General features: G+C 36.1%; 1 protein-coding gene across 2 annotated transcripts; it reads left to right on the top strand.

The window, feature by feature from the left end:
- The first annotated feature begins 401 nt into the window (after positions 1 to 401).
- On the top strand, positions 402 to 5849 carry LOC131155774 (uncharacterized). 2 transcript variants are annotated; one of them, XM_058109166.1, is made up of 8 exons: positions 402 to 1566; positions 1800 to 1877; positions 2066 to 2429; positions 2575 to 2687; positions 2874 to 3038; positions 3217 to 3356; positions 5294 to 5386; positions 5496 to 5849. In XM_058109166.1, the coding sequence occupies exons 1-8, from the start codon at positions 1282 to 1284 to the stop codon at positions 5653 to 5655; spliced, it is 1398 nt and encodes a 465-aa protein (XP_057965149.1). In that variant the 5' UTR covers positions 402 to 1281; the 3' UTR covers positions 5656 to 5849. The 2 variants fall into 2 exon arrangements, with proteins under 2 accessions (XP_057965149.1, XP_057965150.1); XM_058109167.1 differs by lacking the exon at positions 402 to 1566 and having other exon boundaries at positions 1814 to 1877; positions 2085 to 2429.
- The last annotated feature ends 11084 nt before the right edge of the window (positions 5850 to 16933 follow it).

Consider the following 16933-nt stretch of genomic DNA (forward strand, 5'->3'; position numbering starts at 1 on the left):
CAAATGCACTGACATGCATACAACATATAGAAGGATTCGATGCATAACGTAAAAACTTTAATATTGATTATGATCTTAACTTTTTTATATACAAAAAATGCATACGCAAAAAGTAACTATGTAAAAATGGTTTAAATTATTGTAAAAATAAAAATTCAATTTTAATAATTTTTTATTTGAAAAATGAACGCTTAATGAGAATATCCCACAATCAAACTCTTGTAAAAAGGGCAAAAAATTAATTAGTAATTTGAAAAATAGTATAATATAAATAAAATGTTCTAAGAATATTACACTACTGATTATCAATATTTTGTCCACAGGCTGTATGATTGTCGTTTTTCACGGCTAAGGCAAGAGAGAGAAGATGAATAAAGCACTATAAAACGGCCAAACGCTGTGCGTTTTCCAAACCCATTCTCTTTATCTGTTTGTTTTCATTTATTTATCTTCTCTACACTGACCACAGCACTGTTCCTACCACCACCGCCTCCGCCTCATCCTCTCTGTTCTAACATCACAAGAACAGGATCAGGAGGATATCAAATTTGAAGAAGAAGGAGAAAGGGGGCACCGATTTTGATACGGAAAAATCAGAAATGTTGCATCAGAAGCTGCTTCTTCTTCCTCTTTTTGGCTGCTGTCGGGGAGAATGAATAATTAATTGAGGAAAAAAGACCACGGCGGAAGAAGGAAAGAAGAAGTTTTGGTACATATATGCCGTGGAATCTGCAGCGTCAATCGAGCTTTGCGTGTTGGCCCATAAATATCATGGATCTTGGGAATTCCTGCTTCGTATCCTTTAGTATATATAACCCTTCTTCTTGTTCATCTCGTCATTCTTGCGCTTTTCTCACATCAGCTTCGGCATCTGCATCTGCATCTGCATCTTCATCTTCATCCTTGTCATTTACGCTGTCGCCGTCTTCCTTCTTCGTTGGAACTGGGTATTCCTCCGAGCCCAAGTCTATGGCACCTCGCGCGAAGCCCTCTTGCTGCAAAGTGACCAAACCCTGTTTTTTTTCTAATGAATGTGCCGAGGAAGACGCTTGATGGTCGATGTCGATCGTCCTCGGTTCTTTGAACTTACTATTTGTCAATTGAAGTAAAACTATTCTTGTTGTTGTACTTTCTCATTGCTGAGAGCTATTTCCGGTCATCGTTGTCCTTTTCTTTTTTCTTTTTCTTTCTTTTTTGAGTTTTCTCCGTCGATTTTTTACAAGAAAAGAAGAAATTGCAGTGGGAATTGTTGAAAGAGAAGAAAGAATTACAGAGAAGGAGATGTTGTGCGCTTTGTTGGCCACCTTCTGTCATCCTGCGATGACTATGACGTCAGCCGCCAAGGCTTCTTGGGCAATTCCAATCTGCGGCGATCGTCACGTCGGGTATACTCATCCTTGTTGTTCCAGTAAGAATTGGAGTGGGAAAGGGAGGAAGAAAAATGCAAGGACAAGGAGCCTTTCCCCTCTCGCTTGTGCAACAGCTGCATCGGCATCCGCTTCAGCTTCTCCTGTTTTTCGCAGTCTAAACACGAGGGATCCCTCCCGTCCCATCTCTTACCAGGAGGTCTCTATGCTCTCTGCTCTCTCTCTCTCTCTCTCTCTCTCTCTCTCTCCCTGAGTGCGTGCGTGTGTGTACTGTGTGCCCAATTGCTGTGCTCACTAAGAGACCTTGGGGTTTTTCCGATTGTCTTTCTTTTCGTTGGGTTTATTATTAATATAATGATGGTGATATTCCCATTTGCTTTTTTCTGGTCCTGATGCTCCCTATTGATGCCTGCGGGCAATTACAACTTGCAGGTTCTTAAGGCCGCCAGAGAAAAGTTTACTCAAGAGATCTCCTTTCAGTCCAAGGACAGGAACATCTCTCTCGCCAAGGTTAGTTCTTTCCTTCTCTTGTCTAGAATATGTTCTTTCAAGATAATCAATAAATCATGTTTTAATCATAAGATCATCAATTAGGCATTCATGAGGTAACTAAAATCGTTCTTTCTTTTCTTCTGCATGACAATGCATGTATCCCTGCTGCTCTCAGATTAGATTTTGTACCATTCGTGATGGTGCAGGCTTTGCTGTACATTGCAGCTGAAGATGAGGCATTTTTGGCTTTTCACCGAGAGATGGATGCTTTTTCACTTCTTAACGAAAGGAGGGATGTTTCAAATCCGTCTGGTGCGCAAGAATGGGAATGTTTGGAGGCAATGCCTTTGGCTGGAAAGAGCATATTTGAATGGCTGATTGAGTTGGATACCATAGCCAAAGAAGTGGAAGCAGAGCTTGTCCCAAGGGACATTGGTTGCCATTTGGTTGAAGTTTTGGAGGCAGTAAATTTAGTTCTTTTCGAGGCAAGAGGCTTCAAAAGGTCGTCTGTGCTTGTTGATTCGAAGCATTCATATTTGCACTCAGTACTAAACTCGGGATGCGGCAGTGGTAACACTTCTTTTTGCCTCTTTTGTACATCTGTCATGTCGCATATTTGTTTTTTCCCCTTCTGTTGGACACTTGTGTGAGCTGACTATTTTCCCCTTCTGTTGGACACTTGTGTGAGCTGACTATGTGATTCCTTTGTTTACAGCAATTTTGCTAAGCATAATTTATATTGAGGTTTGTCGACGACTTGGAGTGACAATTGTGGGATCTCGAGTGGGAGAAGATTTTTTAATTTGGCCTCAAACAGAAAGCTTAGAGGTGTGTTGGATCTTGCAAAGTTCTACTTCCCATGATCTTGCTCTTGGGATGTGTTAATTTTGCTTGACATAATTTTTTAATTTCTCCTTATATGGTTGTATCAGTATCACCAATGTGCATCTTAGATGGACATGTTTTCTGCAAATAATTCAAGAGTCAAATCCTCAAATTTCACTTGTCTTGTAGGAGCTGTTCAAGGTAACATCTGGACACAGCCTATTTGCCATAGTTAATGGAAGATGTGTAGAGGACCCTCGATCAAGGGCCTCAGACTTAAGCAGCAGTTCATTGTTAGGGCTTGACGTTGCCTCGAACCGAGACATTATTGGGATTGCTTTGGCCAACCTGATTGTATGTTCTTTTCCTACTAATAATTCCTTACTTTTGAATAAATATACAGGGGAGAGCTTATTGTATCTGGTTTTTGTAATCTTTCCATTATTCTTATTTTTCATGCTTGAACTTCGCTCGCTTAACTCCCTTCCCCTTGAAAAATGAAATAAATGTAAGAAAAGATAAAATATTGCAGAGACTTCATTGGAAACGTGCTTCAAGAATGAATCATGGATTGATGTTGACTTCTCCACTTAGGCCTGCTCGTGATGCATATGGAAAGCTTAGCAAGATGGATGGTTCAAAAGTTCCCTTGTTGAGGCCTCGAGATCTAAGGTGATGATCTTATGTTTTATTTTCCCAATTATTTCATAGAATGTGTGATATGGCTCACTAGTATAGTTAAGATGGGTGTGTTTGTTCTAAACTTCAGCCAGTTGATTTAGGACAACTTGCCGACTTAGTGAACTAAAATGTTTAATTTTTTTTTCAAAAAAAAAAAAAGGTAATGGAGTAAAGATGGTGCATTTACATCCTAAATTCATTGTTTTAGTTGTTACCCTTCAGCACTTTTGAACTGCGTGATTTGTTTCCTCTTTCTGGACATTTTAAGTCCACATCCTGTAAGAGTATATGATGGTTGCAAGAAGCAGCATTGAAGATGAGTCAATGACTGTTCCATGTGATTACTTTTTGTAGTCAATGATTTATAAGCCATCTTTGTGTGACGTATACAGGGAAAGGCACATACTTTGACTCCAATCTTTGCGGTTTTTCTCACTGTTCCTTTCTGAAACTTGATGACATTTTAGGAAGTCAACATGGAACAAAATAACAATGCCCCCCAATTATTGAACTGTGACTTGGCACTGATTTAAGGCGGCCCTTTTAATTTTCTATTCAACATTTCCTGGTTGAACAATTGATTATCCAGTCTTATAGTGGATCTCGAATTTTAAATGCTATTTCAGCTAGAATTAGCTGTTGTCCAACTGTCCATCAGTGTATTTGTTGCCCACTTGCCGTTGAAAATTGAAATAAGACCATTATGAGAATAAATCTCCTGATCCATATTTGGACAATAAATCTCGTAATCCACTATTTAGAAAATTATCTCCTATTTTGTTCATTATATTCTGCATAGTTTTGTTGGCAAGTGTCAATGAGGCTTTTCAATGTTGAGTGGAGTGGACTGTTCAGTACACTGTTACAGGCGGTGTATTGATTTCCTATTGGATTAGCAGCCATGTAAGCTTCTAGTGTTTGGTTAAGCTGGCCTACTGATTGTGTCTGCATTTTCAGTGCAGTTTGAGCTTGAGAGGAAAATTTTAGATAAGCAGTTTTGTTGGTTATTTTAGGTAATCGTGGGAGGAAAATTATCTCCCAACTAGAAGTTCAAAGGGCCAAAAGCTCCTTTTAATTGCAGGTGTATGCTTTGGAGAAGCTATCACCAAAGCAGTCTTCTTTATTATTGAGAACATACTCTTTGCTAACTGAGCTGTTCTTATATGTACAAATGCACAATGATGAACATTGAACAGCCATGTATGATTCATCCTACAAATGCACAATGATGAACATTGAACATCCATGTATGATTCATCCTCTAATTTCTATTTTCCTCTGCTGCCACTGCAAGGTCTGAAATTTCTTTGAAGGTAGTTCTAAGAGGTGTACGAGGAACGATTAGAAAAGCAGTTTCGCACAACCTATACTTAGCCCCTTGTACCATCAGAGTTATTGAGTCATGTCGATATGTGGTCCTAACTTTTCCCCTCCCCATCTTACCCTTGGCCGAGAACGAAGGTTCCACACTTTTGTCTCCTAACTCTCGTCCACTTGTTGCATTTTCCTTTTATGCTCTCTGAACTAGCTGTTTTTCTGTCTGTTCTTATTCTTTCTAATCTCTCATGCTCTCTTGATTGCCATTTGTTTAACCTCTAATCAAAATTCCCCTCCCACAAACAATTTGTCAAGCCTGAAATGTTGCGATTTAAAATAAATAATAAATCTTTGTTCTTTTTCCTGGCTTGGGGCAGCTGAGTGATACTTTTGGCTGTCTAACGTTTTCATGGAACGGCATATGCATGATTTTGCACCCTGGAGCATATAAAAAATGCTGTACTTACAAATACTATTGTTGACATGCTTCTTGTTTTGGCACTACTGATAAAATTTTGCTTACTGGCAATGAATTTTGTACATTTTGTTATCTTTCCATCAGAGCAACTTTTTTGTGTGTAGCACACTAACCCTTTTTGACTTTTCCTTAGGTTGGCTATCATGGCTTCAGAAAGATTGTTGATTCTGCAGCCACATAATTGGGCTCTGAGGAGAGACCATGGCATGATGTTGTATTACAATAGGTGAGATCTCTATCATGTCTGAAATGGTTTTGTGTTTTTCAAGTTGATGGATTGGATGATTCCTTTCTAATTCTTTCTGTTCAACCGACTGTTATTTTATTAATGCTAGGGAGTATGGTGAGGCAGTGCAAGAGCTCAGCATTTGCATGGCCTTCGCCCCAGAAGAAGAGGCTGAGATTTTAGAACCCTTTGTTGAGAAATTGCATTTGTTGCGGCTTGAATCATCATGGAATTGTATGGGGCAGACGGGTCGATTGGCAGTGTCTTAACTTGTTTGTAGATAACCCTTTTTTCTTTAAATGCTCATCCCCATTTTGTACTCTCTCTCTCTCTCTCTCTCTGGGGTAAAATGTATTGAAGAAAGTTTTGTTTTTGACCTTGCAATGCTTCCAGTCTACCATGCAATTTGCTGTGACATTGTTTGAGCTTCAAAAAGTAATGTATAATGAAACGGCTTCAAAAATGAGTCCTCATTTCCATCATTTTTTACATTCTACTGCCTTGGTGGTGGTGAGTGGTGTGATTAATTGATTTCTCTTCACGAGAGCATGAATGTTTGACATTAAATTTGAATTTGTGTATTTTGCAAAATGTAACCATTTCAATTGAAGCTCTAGAATTAAAAAGCTGTTACACACTAGGTTAGTTCATTTTTAATGATTTCTAGGGTTGCAAATTTGATCATTTGAGGGTTGTGTAGGTAAATAGAATAATTTTAAAAACGTATTTAACTAAAGCTCAACTACTCGATTTTACTTGAATTTGAGTTGAATTTAACCTACTAGAATATTTTTAAAAATCGAGTTCAAGTTTGGTAATAGTTCTCGAGTTGAATTTCAAGTCTTATCAAGCTTCTTAATTTTATTATTTTTATATTGTACAAGGAAAAAATTAAGGAAGCAGTTGAATTTCTATATTGTTTTTTTTTTTAATTTTTATTTTAATCACAATTTTTATTAATGACGAAAATTTATAAACATAATAGAAGATTTTTTTTAAAAGCAAAAGTTAATGATATGTAAAATAAAAACTTTTGTTCATGAATCTATTATATATTCTATGTTATTTCTTGTTTCTCTAATAATCGAAAGGAAAAAGTAGATTTCATTATGAGTTTGTTCAAAATTTAGAAAATATGATGAAAAAGAAAAATTTAAAGAAAATCAGTTTTTAACATTTGGTCATCAAGGAAAGTAAAAAGAAAAATAATATATACATATACATACATACATATATATATATATATATATATAGCAAATTAATGAATAAAAATTTGATTTACACATGAATAACATTTAATTTTTTTAAAATTTTTAATCGTATTAGAAAAAAAAATTATTTCTATTATTATTTGATGTAGAGAGCATATATAATGGAATAGTATTTCTTTTTTATTTTACTTTCATTTTTTTAAAGATTTTTGGGGGACTTCACTTTATTAATTTGATTTTAATAATTATAATAAATAATTACATTTCTACAAAATGGTGCCAAAAATAATAAATTCCTACAACTCGCATTTAAATTCTCTTCCCATTATCACCCGCATACAATTTAATTTCGCAACAAACTCAAGTAAAGTCAACACCAAATTCAAAAATCAAATTCAATTAAAGGCATTCAAATGTAACAAATCTATCCTAGATTTAAATAGCACTTAAAGCCATTAAAATCAAATTCAAAATGAAATTTAGTGTCTAGGTTCTATGAATTTCCATATGAATTAACAAGCTCAAACCTTTTTAGAATGAATCAAAATTCACCATAAAATTCAAATTATGATTCTCTCTTTCCTCTCTTTGAATTAACCCCTTCCCTTTATAGGAGGTTCCAATATATGTAAGTCAAGGAGACATCAATTTATGGGAGAAATTATTAGGTGCATTAAGTGTATACACCAAACTAATCCTCTGTCTACATGGAGGAAGCTTTCTTGGCTTGGTATTAACCTTCCTAATAATTGACCCGCCTCTCACACAAGTGTTCAATTTTTATTCGCTTGGTTTACCAGTTAGCTAGTACACCTGGTACATGTAGAAATAAGATAGGAAATTGCTACAAAACAAAAAAAATGCTTCAAGGCACATTATAATGTCATTTTCCTTAAAATGTTATTTACCCCCAACAAATTGGTGTGTATTGAGTCAGCAAATACGTTTCAAAGATACAATGAAATCCAGAATATGATCTGATATCAGTTTGCGTTATACACAAACAAAAACTGATCACAAACACCCTCTGAGAAATCTAAATAAATTTTCTGGAATTCTATTTCTGTAGAAAATCGAATGCAGATTTGAAAAATATATAATTTATGGAAGCTTTTTGTAAGAAAGAGAAGGAGAGAATGATGAACTTTCTATATTTTTCGTGGATTTAATTTTGTCTTTATATAAACAAAATTATGTCTTTTTCAAAAGGTTGCATTTGTTCAAATCGTGAAGTAGATTCGACCTAGTCACACCCGACGTAGACCTGGTCAAGCCCTGGTTGCACCCCTGATCTCAAGAATTCATGTTCAGTCGATGGTACTGTCGACCAGGTCGCACCTAGTCTCCAGGTTGCCCCACCTAATCTTAAAAAAATATAAGATTAATTTTAAGTCATCTAATCATGATCAACGATTACGATCTCGCAACGATGCCAGTGTGCTAAGTGCTAAGTTCTTGTGCGCCAACTAAATGCGCCACTAGCGCCCTACAACCCACACCATGCCACCTGCATGCGCTTGAGCGCGAGTGTGTGTGCGTGTGTGGACAGTGATGCACTAGAGTACACACTAACACTATCTCTTAACTAACTATAAGAGATTATTCCACCTTATCATTTATTAATGACCTTTCCTTTTCAACTTTTTCTAATGTGGGACATACCCACATAACATTAAATACTCTTCATGAATGCTTTAGAAAATTCATCAGAGGAACACTTTGAAAACCTATAAAATCATATATTTTAGAAAATATTTCAACATTCTCCCACCATTTTCAAAATATAGATGAAAAATAATTTATTCGGATAAGAGATGATTTATGCATGAATGAAGGTGTTTTTAGAACTTGAACCTTCACTTAGTGAATACATATCAAAGTTAATTAGGATTACATAGTAGACAAACTTTGAACTAGCAATCCTCTTTTGATTAACCGGATACATATCATACACAAATTATTAAATCTTAGGGTGTTACCAAAAGCTGACGCGTGGATTAGCCTTGTGTCTATATCCCAGTTTGATGAGTGCTTAGAGATAAATCCATTTCTCAAAGGAAGCGGCACCACTTTCGACACTCATATAGGTAGGATTATCAAAAGTACCCATGTAATTAAAGTACCTCATAGAACCTGTTATAATCCTCACCACAATAAATAAGGTTATTAGTGATGGTTTTATATGATCACTAATAATCACAAAACCATCACTAATAATATTAGTCAAGGTTCGATTAGTATTAGTGATGATTTAAAATTAGTCACCATATATGTGGCGACAAATACTTATTAGTAATGAATGATAAAAAAAAATGTCACTAATAGTGGAGTATTAGTGATGGAAAAAAACCATCACTAATAGCCTACGACTGTCACTATAAATTATGCATATTCTCGACTTAAATTCGTCAATAAAGCCCAAGTATTAGTGATGCTTTTAATAACCGCCACTAATATGGTGCTATTAGTGACGGTTAATAATCGTCACTAATGTTATGCTTTTAGTGACGGTTATTATAATTGTCACTTAATTTTGTTCAAATAACGAGAAATACAGGAAAGGTCAAAAGTTGCGCGCATCCAACCCAATTGTAGTGCCTGACATCGTCGTAGTGTTCTGATAGCCGCAAATTCTATAAAATAATAATTATACAAGAAATTAGATATGCATATACTATAATTAAAAATGATTTCATAGCAAGATGATCGGACATTCAGACATAGTGTAAAAAAATGATAATTGTAACTAACTAAATTTGATTAGTCGGAATTCACCCCACTCGGTTCGGACCTCGTATGCTTGAATTGAAAGCTAAGTGTTTAAAATGAACTAAGTTTACTAAGTTGATTGTATTCTAACTTTGCTTTTAAGTGGAGAAAAAACTCTCGGGAAGGAGTTTTTAGGAACCGTCAACTTTGGCATGTCCACATCAATGTGACGGATGTGTCGAGACTGACCCCATTTAGTTTGGACCTCGTATGCCCAAATTGGACACTTGGGTGCTTAAAATGAACTAAGTTTACGATGTTTGTATTCTAACTTTACTTCTAAGTGGGAAAAAACTCCTAGGGAGGATTTTTTGGGCACCATCAGCTCCGACACGTCCAGGTCAATGTGACGAACGTGTCGGGACTAATCCCACTCAATTTGGACTTCGTATGCCCGAATTAGACACCTGGGTGCTTAAAATGAACTAAGTTTACTAAGTTCGCATTTAATCACATAATTTTCAATCGAGAAGGAGTTTTTGGGCACCATCACCTTTGGCAGGTCCATCTCAATGTGGCGGACGTGTTGAGATAGACCCCACTCGATTTGGACCTTATATACCCGAATTAGATACATGAGTGCTTAAAATGAACTAAATTTACTATGTTTGTATTCTAACTTTTCTTCTAAGTGGGGAAAAAGCTTCCGCGGAGGATTTTTTGGGTACTGTCAACTCCGGCACATCCACGTCAATGTGACGGATGTGTTAGGACTGGACCCACTCATTTTGAACCTCTTATGCCCAAATTGGACACTTGGGTGCTTAAAATGAACTAAGTTTACTAAGTTCGCCTTTGAGCGCATAATTTTCAATCGGATAGAGTTTTTAGGCACCATCAGCTCTGACACATCCAACTCAATGTGTTGGACATGTCGGTACTAACCCCACTCTGTTTGGCCCTCGTATACTCAAATTGGACACTTGGGTGCATTAAATCAACTAAGTTTACTAAGTTTGCCTATAAGCGCATAATTTTCAATCTGGGAGGAATTTTTTGGCACTGTCAGCTTTGGCATATCGAGCTCAATGTCACAGACATGTCAAGACTAACCCCACTCGTTTTGGACGTTGTATGCCCAAATTGGACACCTAAGTGCTTAAAATAAACTAAGTTTACTATGTTTGTATTCTTACTTTGCTTCCAAGTGGGCTAAAAGCTCTCAGGGAGGAGTGTTTGGGCATCGTTAGCTCCGACATGTCCAAGTCAATGTGACAGAGGTGTCGAGACTGATCCCATCTAGTTTGGACCTCGTATGCCCGAATTGGACACTTGGGTGCTTCAAATCAATTAAGTTTACTATGTTTGTATTCTAACTTTACTTCTAAGTGGGAAAAAGCTCTCAAGGAGGAGTTTTGGGCACCATCAGCTCCAACATGTCCAAGTCAATGTGACGGACATGTCGGGACTGACTTCATTCAGTTTGGACCTCATATGCCCGAATTGGACTCTTGGATGCTTAAAATGAACTAAGTTTACTATGTTTGTATTCTAACTTTTCTTCTAAGTGGGGAAAAAGGGGAAAAAGCTCTCGGAGAGGAGTTTTTAGGCACCATCAGCTCTAGCACATCCAAGTCAATGTGACGGAAGTGTTGAGACTGACCCCATCCATTTTGGACCTCGTATGCCTGAATTGGACACTTGGGTGCTTCAAAACAACTAAGTTTACTATATTTGTATTCTAACTTTACTTCTAAGTGGGGAAAAAGGTCCCAAGGAGGAGTTTTTGGGCACCGTCAGCTCCAGCACGTCCAAGTCAATGTGACAGACGTGTCAGGACCGACTTCATTCAGTTTGGACCTCGTATGCCCGAATTGGACACTTAGATGCTTAAAATGAACTAAGTTTATTATTTTTGTATTCTAACTTTGCTTCTAAATGGGGAAAAAGCTCCCGCGGAGGAGTTTTTGGGCATCGTCAGCTCCGGCACATCCAGGTCAATGTGATGGACGTGTCAGGACTGAATCTACTAAGTTTGGACCTCATATGGCTGAATTGGATACCTGGGTGCAAAATCGTGAACTAAGGTTACTTTGTTTATATTCTAACTTTACTTCTAAGTGGGGGAAAAGCTTATGGGGAGGAATTTTTAGGCACCGTCAGATCCGGCACGTCCAAGTCAATGTGACAAACGTGTTGGGACTGACCACACTTGGTTTGCAAAAATGAGACACAAAGTTTGATAACCTATATAGGAATATTCAACTTCTTGAAGATCATTGTGCGTGTTATGAACCAAAAATCATGTACAACAAGTACAAAACTATAGACAAAAATTGGAACATTGATCATTACTATAATATAGGTATAGATAACACATCGACAAGAACTTAGGACAGTCAATCATTTGCTTGAAACGGCGAAACTGGGTGAGACAGGTGCAAGATTTTTCTCTCTTCCAATATAAGCTTCTTGTGCAGTCACTTCTAATGATCTGCCAACTCCACGAATAAATCCCTTAGCTGCTTAACTATCCTATATTCTTCAGTTCCTAACTGACAGCGCTTTAATTCTTTGCCAATTCTAGCATTTGTGCTCTATAATTCCTTCTGCAAGATGAGAATCATAAAATCAATTATACAATTCCATAATAGTGCTTCAACACCAGCACAAAATCTCACTTTCCTACTTGATGACATTTCCTCAAAAAATAATAAAAATAAAAACGAAATATTTATTTAATAGACCTTACGAAAAGTTGTTTCGAGAAACACTAGAGTAATGCAGAAAATCAACAAAAAAACATGTCTTTATTTATGTCATGTCACGCCTCGAACTCGGAAATAAGCCCTAGGGTGTGATATAGTAACTTAACCTGTCCCCGTATTATACAATATCCATGATACTACAAAATATAAGGGTCCAACCCCTTAGGGTTCACGTATACCCTATCCATCATCACATACACAATATATACGCAACGGAAAATTCAACCTAATACATTTATAAAACCATACCAGAGTTTATACAAAACAGGATCTAGTTCCCCAAAATACATAACATACCTCGGGTGTCTACATAACCCAAAATGACAACCCGGCAAAGGACCAGTACTTACACAAGTACCTCTACACAGCTAACCAACCACCACGCTCCTGAACCGCTAGGACGCTAGTGTCGGCTACTCAAAGAACCTGAAAAATATTTGTATGATAGGGGTGAGACACCTCTCAATAAGGGAGAAACAAGTTATATCAGCATGTGGATACATGTGTGTTATTTCAACAGAAAACATACGTTTCACAATACCAGTATTTTCACAAATATAGTTCCAGTATACACATGATACAAAGCAATACTATCTAATGTCATCACACCCTTCAGCCTAACCCAGACTGTCTAGTGGTATTTCACACCCTTTGGCAAAAACCAGACTATCTGGTGGTCTTTCACACTGTTGAAATAGGTGTAATCCCAAGAGGGGGGTGAATTAGGTATTTTAAAAATCTTTGAATCTATTTACCACTTAATCCTTAATCCTTACTTGTATATTTAGAAAACCAATCTTAGGGATTTATAACTGAAGCAAATTCAATTTACTAAAGAGTTATTATTACCCAATTAATTGTGTGCAAAGTTATTCAACCTACATATGCAATATGAACAATTTAAATGTAGTGCTGAAAGTAAAGAGTAAAGGGAAGAGAGAAGATAAACGCAGTTTTTATGAGGTTCAGCCAACTTGGCCTACATCCTCGCCTTGAGCAACCACTCAAGGATTTCACTAAAATCCCTGCTCCTTAAATTGGGACGGAGCTTCCCTTACAATCCGCTACTTACAAGAGATACAGCTCCCTCCTACTCCACTGCTTACAAGAGGTACAACGCCCTCCTAATCCGCTGCTTACAAGAGATACAACTCTCTCCTCAAACCTGATTCACAAACCGAACCTTGAATACAATTTAATCTGCAAAACACTCAATATTATTTCTAACAAAGCTAGTGAGTACAATTCAAAGTCCTAGTACATAATCATATGATGAAACTTGAAGCTCAGTATGAATGAAATGATACAATCGTTTATGAATGATTATGCTTCAACACACAATACTCTTTTTATCAAATCTCCCAAATAAAGATATATTTAAGCACTTTGGATAATTTTTGGGTTCTAGTTCACTTGGTAAAAATGCACAAATATATCTAATGTGAACTTGTTAAAAGCTTTATCTTGAATATTTTATCAATCTACATCAAAAAGTTTTCTTTCAAATATTTAATCACAACCCGATCTTTGTAATATGCAAGTATATATATATATATATATATATATATATATATATATATATATATATATATATATACGATATGTATTCCAAAGATAAAAAACTAATGTAATCTATTTCAGAAAATATCCTTCACCAATATATATATTCATGAATTTCAAGGATATCTAATCAAGTGGATTTGTAATATTAAAAATATCAAGTCTTTGAATGGAAAAACACACTTGAACCAAAAGTATTTAATCAACAACTAGAGCTCTTCTCAAGCGATAAATTTCTCAAAAATGATTTACTATATGCACACTCAAGATCAACTCCTTAACAAATATTCAAAAGTAGTTTTTGCAATGATACACTCTATGAAAAATGGATATACTCTTGAATCAAAAAAATATTCAACCAATAGCTAAAAACTTTCTCAAGTCATAATCTTGTCAAAAGCAATCTTTATATGTATATGCACACTCAAGATCAAACTTTCTAATGATACTCAATAACAAGTGATGAGATGAGAAGCACTTGAAAATAATAACTTGAATCACCAAACCTCAATACTGGAATGAAAAACAAGATGAGTAAACAAGTTCCCTTCAAAATTTTGAGTTGATTTGCCCAAGTTCGATGAGTAGAAGCTGAAGTGTAGGCAATCGTATAGCAATAAGAGCAAGTTTCTTAATATTCTTTCAATAATATGTATTCTTCTCTTTTACGTTGATCTTCTCTTTTGTCTTAGCTCACACCAGGGCTTAGATGATGTATATATAGGTGCTTTACCCTTAGAATTGACCTCAACCGTTGGATCAAAGAAAAAGCTCGCGAGTTCTATTAATAAAAATCTAAATTTTAAACTTTCCTGCGACTTCAGGCAACCGAAGTGAAGTTCGGGCTCCTAAAGTGGTGATTTCAGGCGACCAAAGTTCTAGTTCAAGCAACCGAAGTACCTCAACCAGATTCTGTTTTTCCCATTAATTCTTTAGGCTACCGAAGAAATTTTTCAGGTGACTGAAGTTGAGTTTAGGCTACCGAAGTGCCCTTTTTCTTAATTTTTATTTTCTAATTTAAAAATATGTTTTGCTCTCTTTCTTAGGTCTTTTATAAAACAAATTTTCCATGATTTTAAAAATATTTCTAAGTCCATAAAAGTCCCCTAATGATATACATGAAATGCGTGAATCCTAAAGTCATTTTAAGTTATGTTGAGCCTCACATTAAATTATATGAAAATGTAAGTACATGAGTTCTAAATACCCATTCCCAAGATATTCTTGAACTTTGTCGCTTGCATCTTGATTGTCGTACTCTTTGAGTTCCATGGATCTTGCCAAGATATGTTAGCTTTACTTTATGGCTTCCATGACTCGTTATCTTTCCGTGCATGCTTAATATAGGTCATGTTCACAAACTCAATGTACAAATCAAATACCAAGTGATTTGTCATTATCAAAACCGGATTGGAGTCGTAGAGTCAACACACACCCTTCGGCAAAAGTCATTGCCCCCGATAACTTGGCATAGCATAAGGCCCCATAGCGTTGAACCGGTGCAGACATAATACCAAGGTATTATTTCAATTAGAAAGACACAATCCTCAAGACTTGAACCCTAACCATTAAGCAACTAATGGTTAAGCATGCATTAATCTAATAATAATATTAAGAATAAAAAAATAAAAATAGAGGACATAATGTATGACACCTCGATTTTTCATACCATTTTTTTCTAATATAAATAAAACATATTAGTCACATATCGGCCACGTCAATACCTCTAATACCATTTATACACAACCCGGCCCGAAGTGGGTACTGGGTACACAATCATTCTCATATATACAAACCTAATAGCGAAAGTCATTATATATATACATACCACAGCGAATACACATAACAGAGTACTAATTCATCTATAAATACATGTTTGATACATTCCCAAATAGAAACACAAAATGCTCTAGGGGAATCCTCCATCTCTAGCTCAAAACACTCACCATGTCTGCGTAGGGTATCAGTTATCCTCTATATTGGAGCTCTATCGCCTAATCTATCTTGATTCCCTGAAATATTTAAATGATTGGGTGAGATACATTTCAGTAAGACGAAATAAATTATCTACAGTGTGTGGCAGTATGAGTTTCATTATATCATAACATATATTCATTTCAGTTATAATATCTTCTGAGAAAATATACCATTTCTACTCATAGTCATATAAATAGAAAACACAAGCTTTTTACAAGCTTTTTATTTCATTTCCAAATCTATTCACACGCAACCCATATTTACCAGTGAAGTTCCTGAGAATAGGGGAGATTACATGCTCATACATGTAGCTCCCCTCTACTCTGATATCGTTTGTATCCTTGTCCGATTAACTTGGGTTTGGCTACAACTAATACTTATCAGGGCACTCACCTTACTCAGTAAACCCTCAGGCGGAGTATTTTATTTTGCTTTCATTAGTTATATTATTAACTCACTCTATTTCATTTCTCATTTCCATTCTCATTTTCATTTTCATTTCCCTTTCCATTCCATTTCATTCCCATTTCATTTCCATTTCACATCTAGCTCATGAGTGTCCTCAGTAACCAATACATCCGTGTTTGTAACTCATGGCTGCCCTGAGGATATTTTTCACACCATGCTTCACCCCATGGTCGCGGTCACTCTCCATATTACACACCATGCTTCCCCCATGGTCGAGGTTGTGCGGTCTGAAGGCTGGATCTAACTGTGGTTGGCCTACTCAATTTGATCAAAATAAACACACCATATACTCATCTGTAGTACGAATGGCCTACCATATACCCTGATCCGGACTCATGGGGCAAAACAACCCTTCTTATTGGCTCATTCAAACTGTCACGCCACACGCTCCACGAGTCCGTGTGATTGCACTAATCACCACTAGCAACGGTACCGTGCTCAATTCAACAATACATCCATCCATCAGGGTTTTATTTTCACATTTCGATATTTCATAATTGCAGTATTTCACAATGCAATTTTTCACATTTCTAGTATTCTCATTTCACATTCATATTGCAGTATTCACGTTACAAGATTCACATTCCTCATATTCACATTTCAATATCCATATTGCAGTATTCATATTGCAATATTCATATTTTCATATTCACATTCTAGTATTCACATTTCATCATTCACATTGCAACATTAACATTTCAATGTTCAAATTTTCAATAATCACATCTCAAGATTTACATTGTAGATTTCACATTGCAGTATTTTCATTTCCTGCATTCACAACTCATTTCATCATTTCAATGATATTTCATCAATTCAATACTCATTTCATCTCATAATAACATATACATATC

The sequence above is a fragment of the Malania oleifera genome, chromosome 5 (assembly GCF_029873635.1).
Source record: "Malania oleifera isolate guangnan ecotype guangnan chromosome 5, ASM2987363v1, whole genome shotgun sequence".
Classification (NCBI taxonomy): Eukaryota; Viridiplantae; Streptophyta; class Magnoliopsida; order Santalales; family Ximeniaceae; genus Malania; species Malania oleifera.

What these genes read in the sequence shown, in the direction of transcription:
- LOC131155774 (XM_058109166.1), top strand. Translation starts at nt 1,282, where the DNA reads ATGTTGTGCGCTTTGTTGGCCACCTTCTGTCATCCTGCGATGACTATG. An exon ending in GTCCCATCTCTTACCAGGAG is followed by an intron (nt 1,567 to 1,799) that starts GTCTCTATGCTC and finishes TACAACTTGCAG; the next exon opens with GTTCTTAAGGCCGCCAGAGA. An exon ending in AAACTCGGGATGCGGCAGTG is followed by an intron (nt 2,430 to 2,574) that starts GTAACACTTCTT and finishes CTTTGTTTACAG; the next exon opens with CAATTTTGCTAAGCATAATT.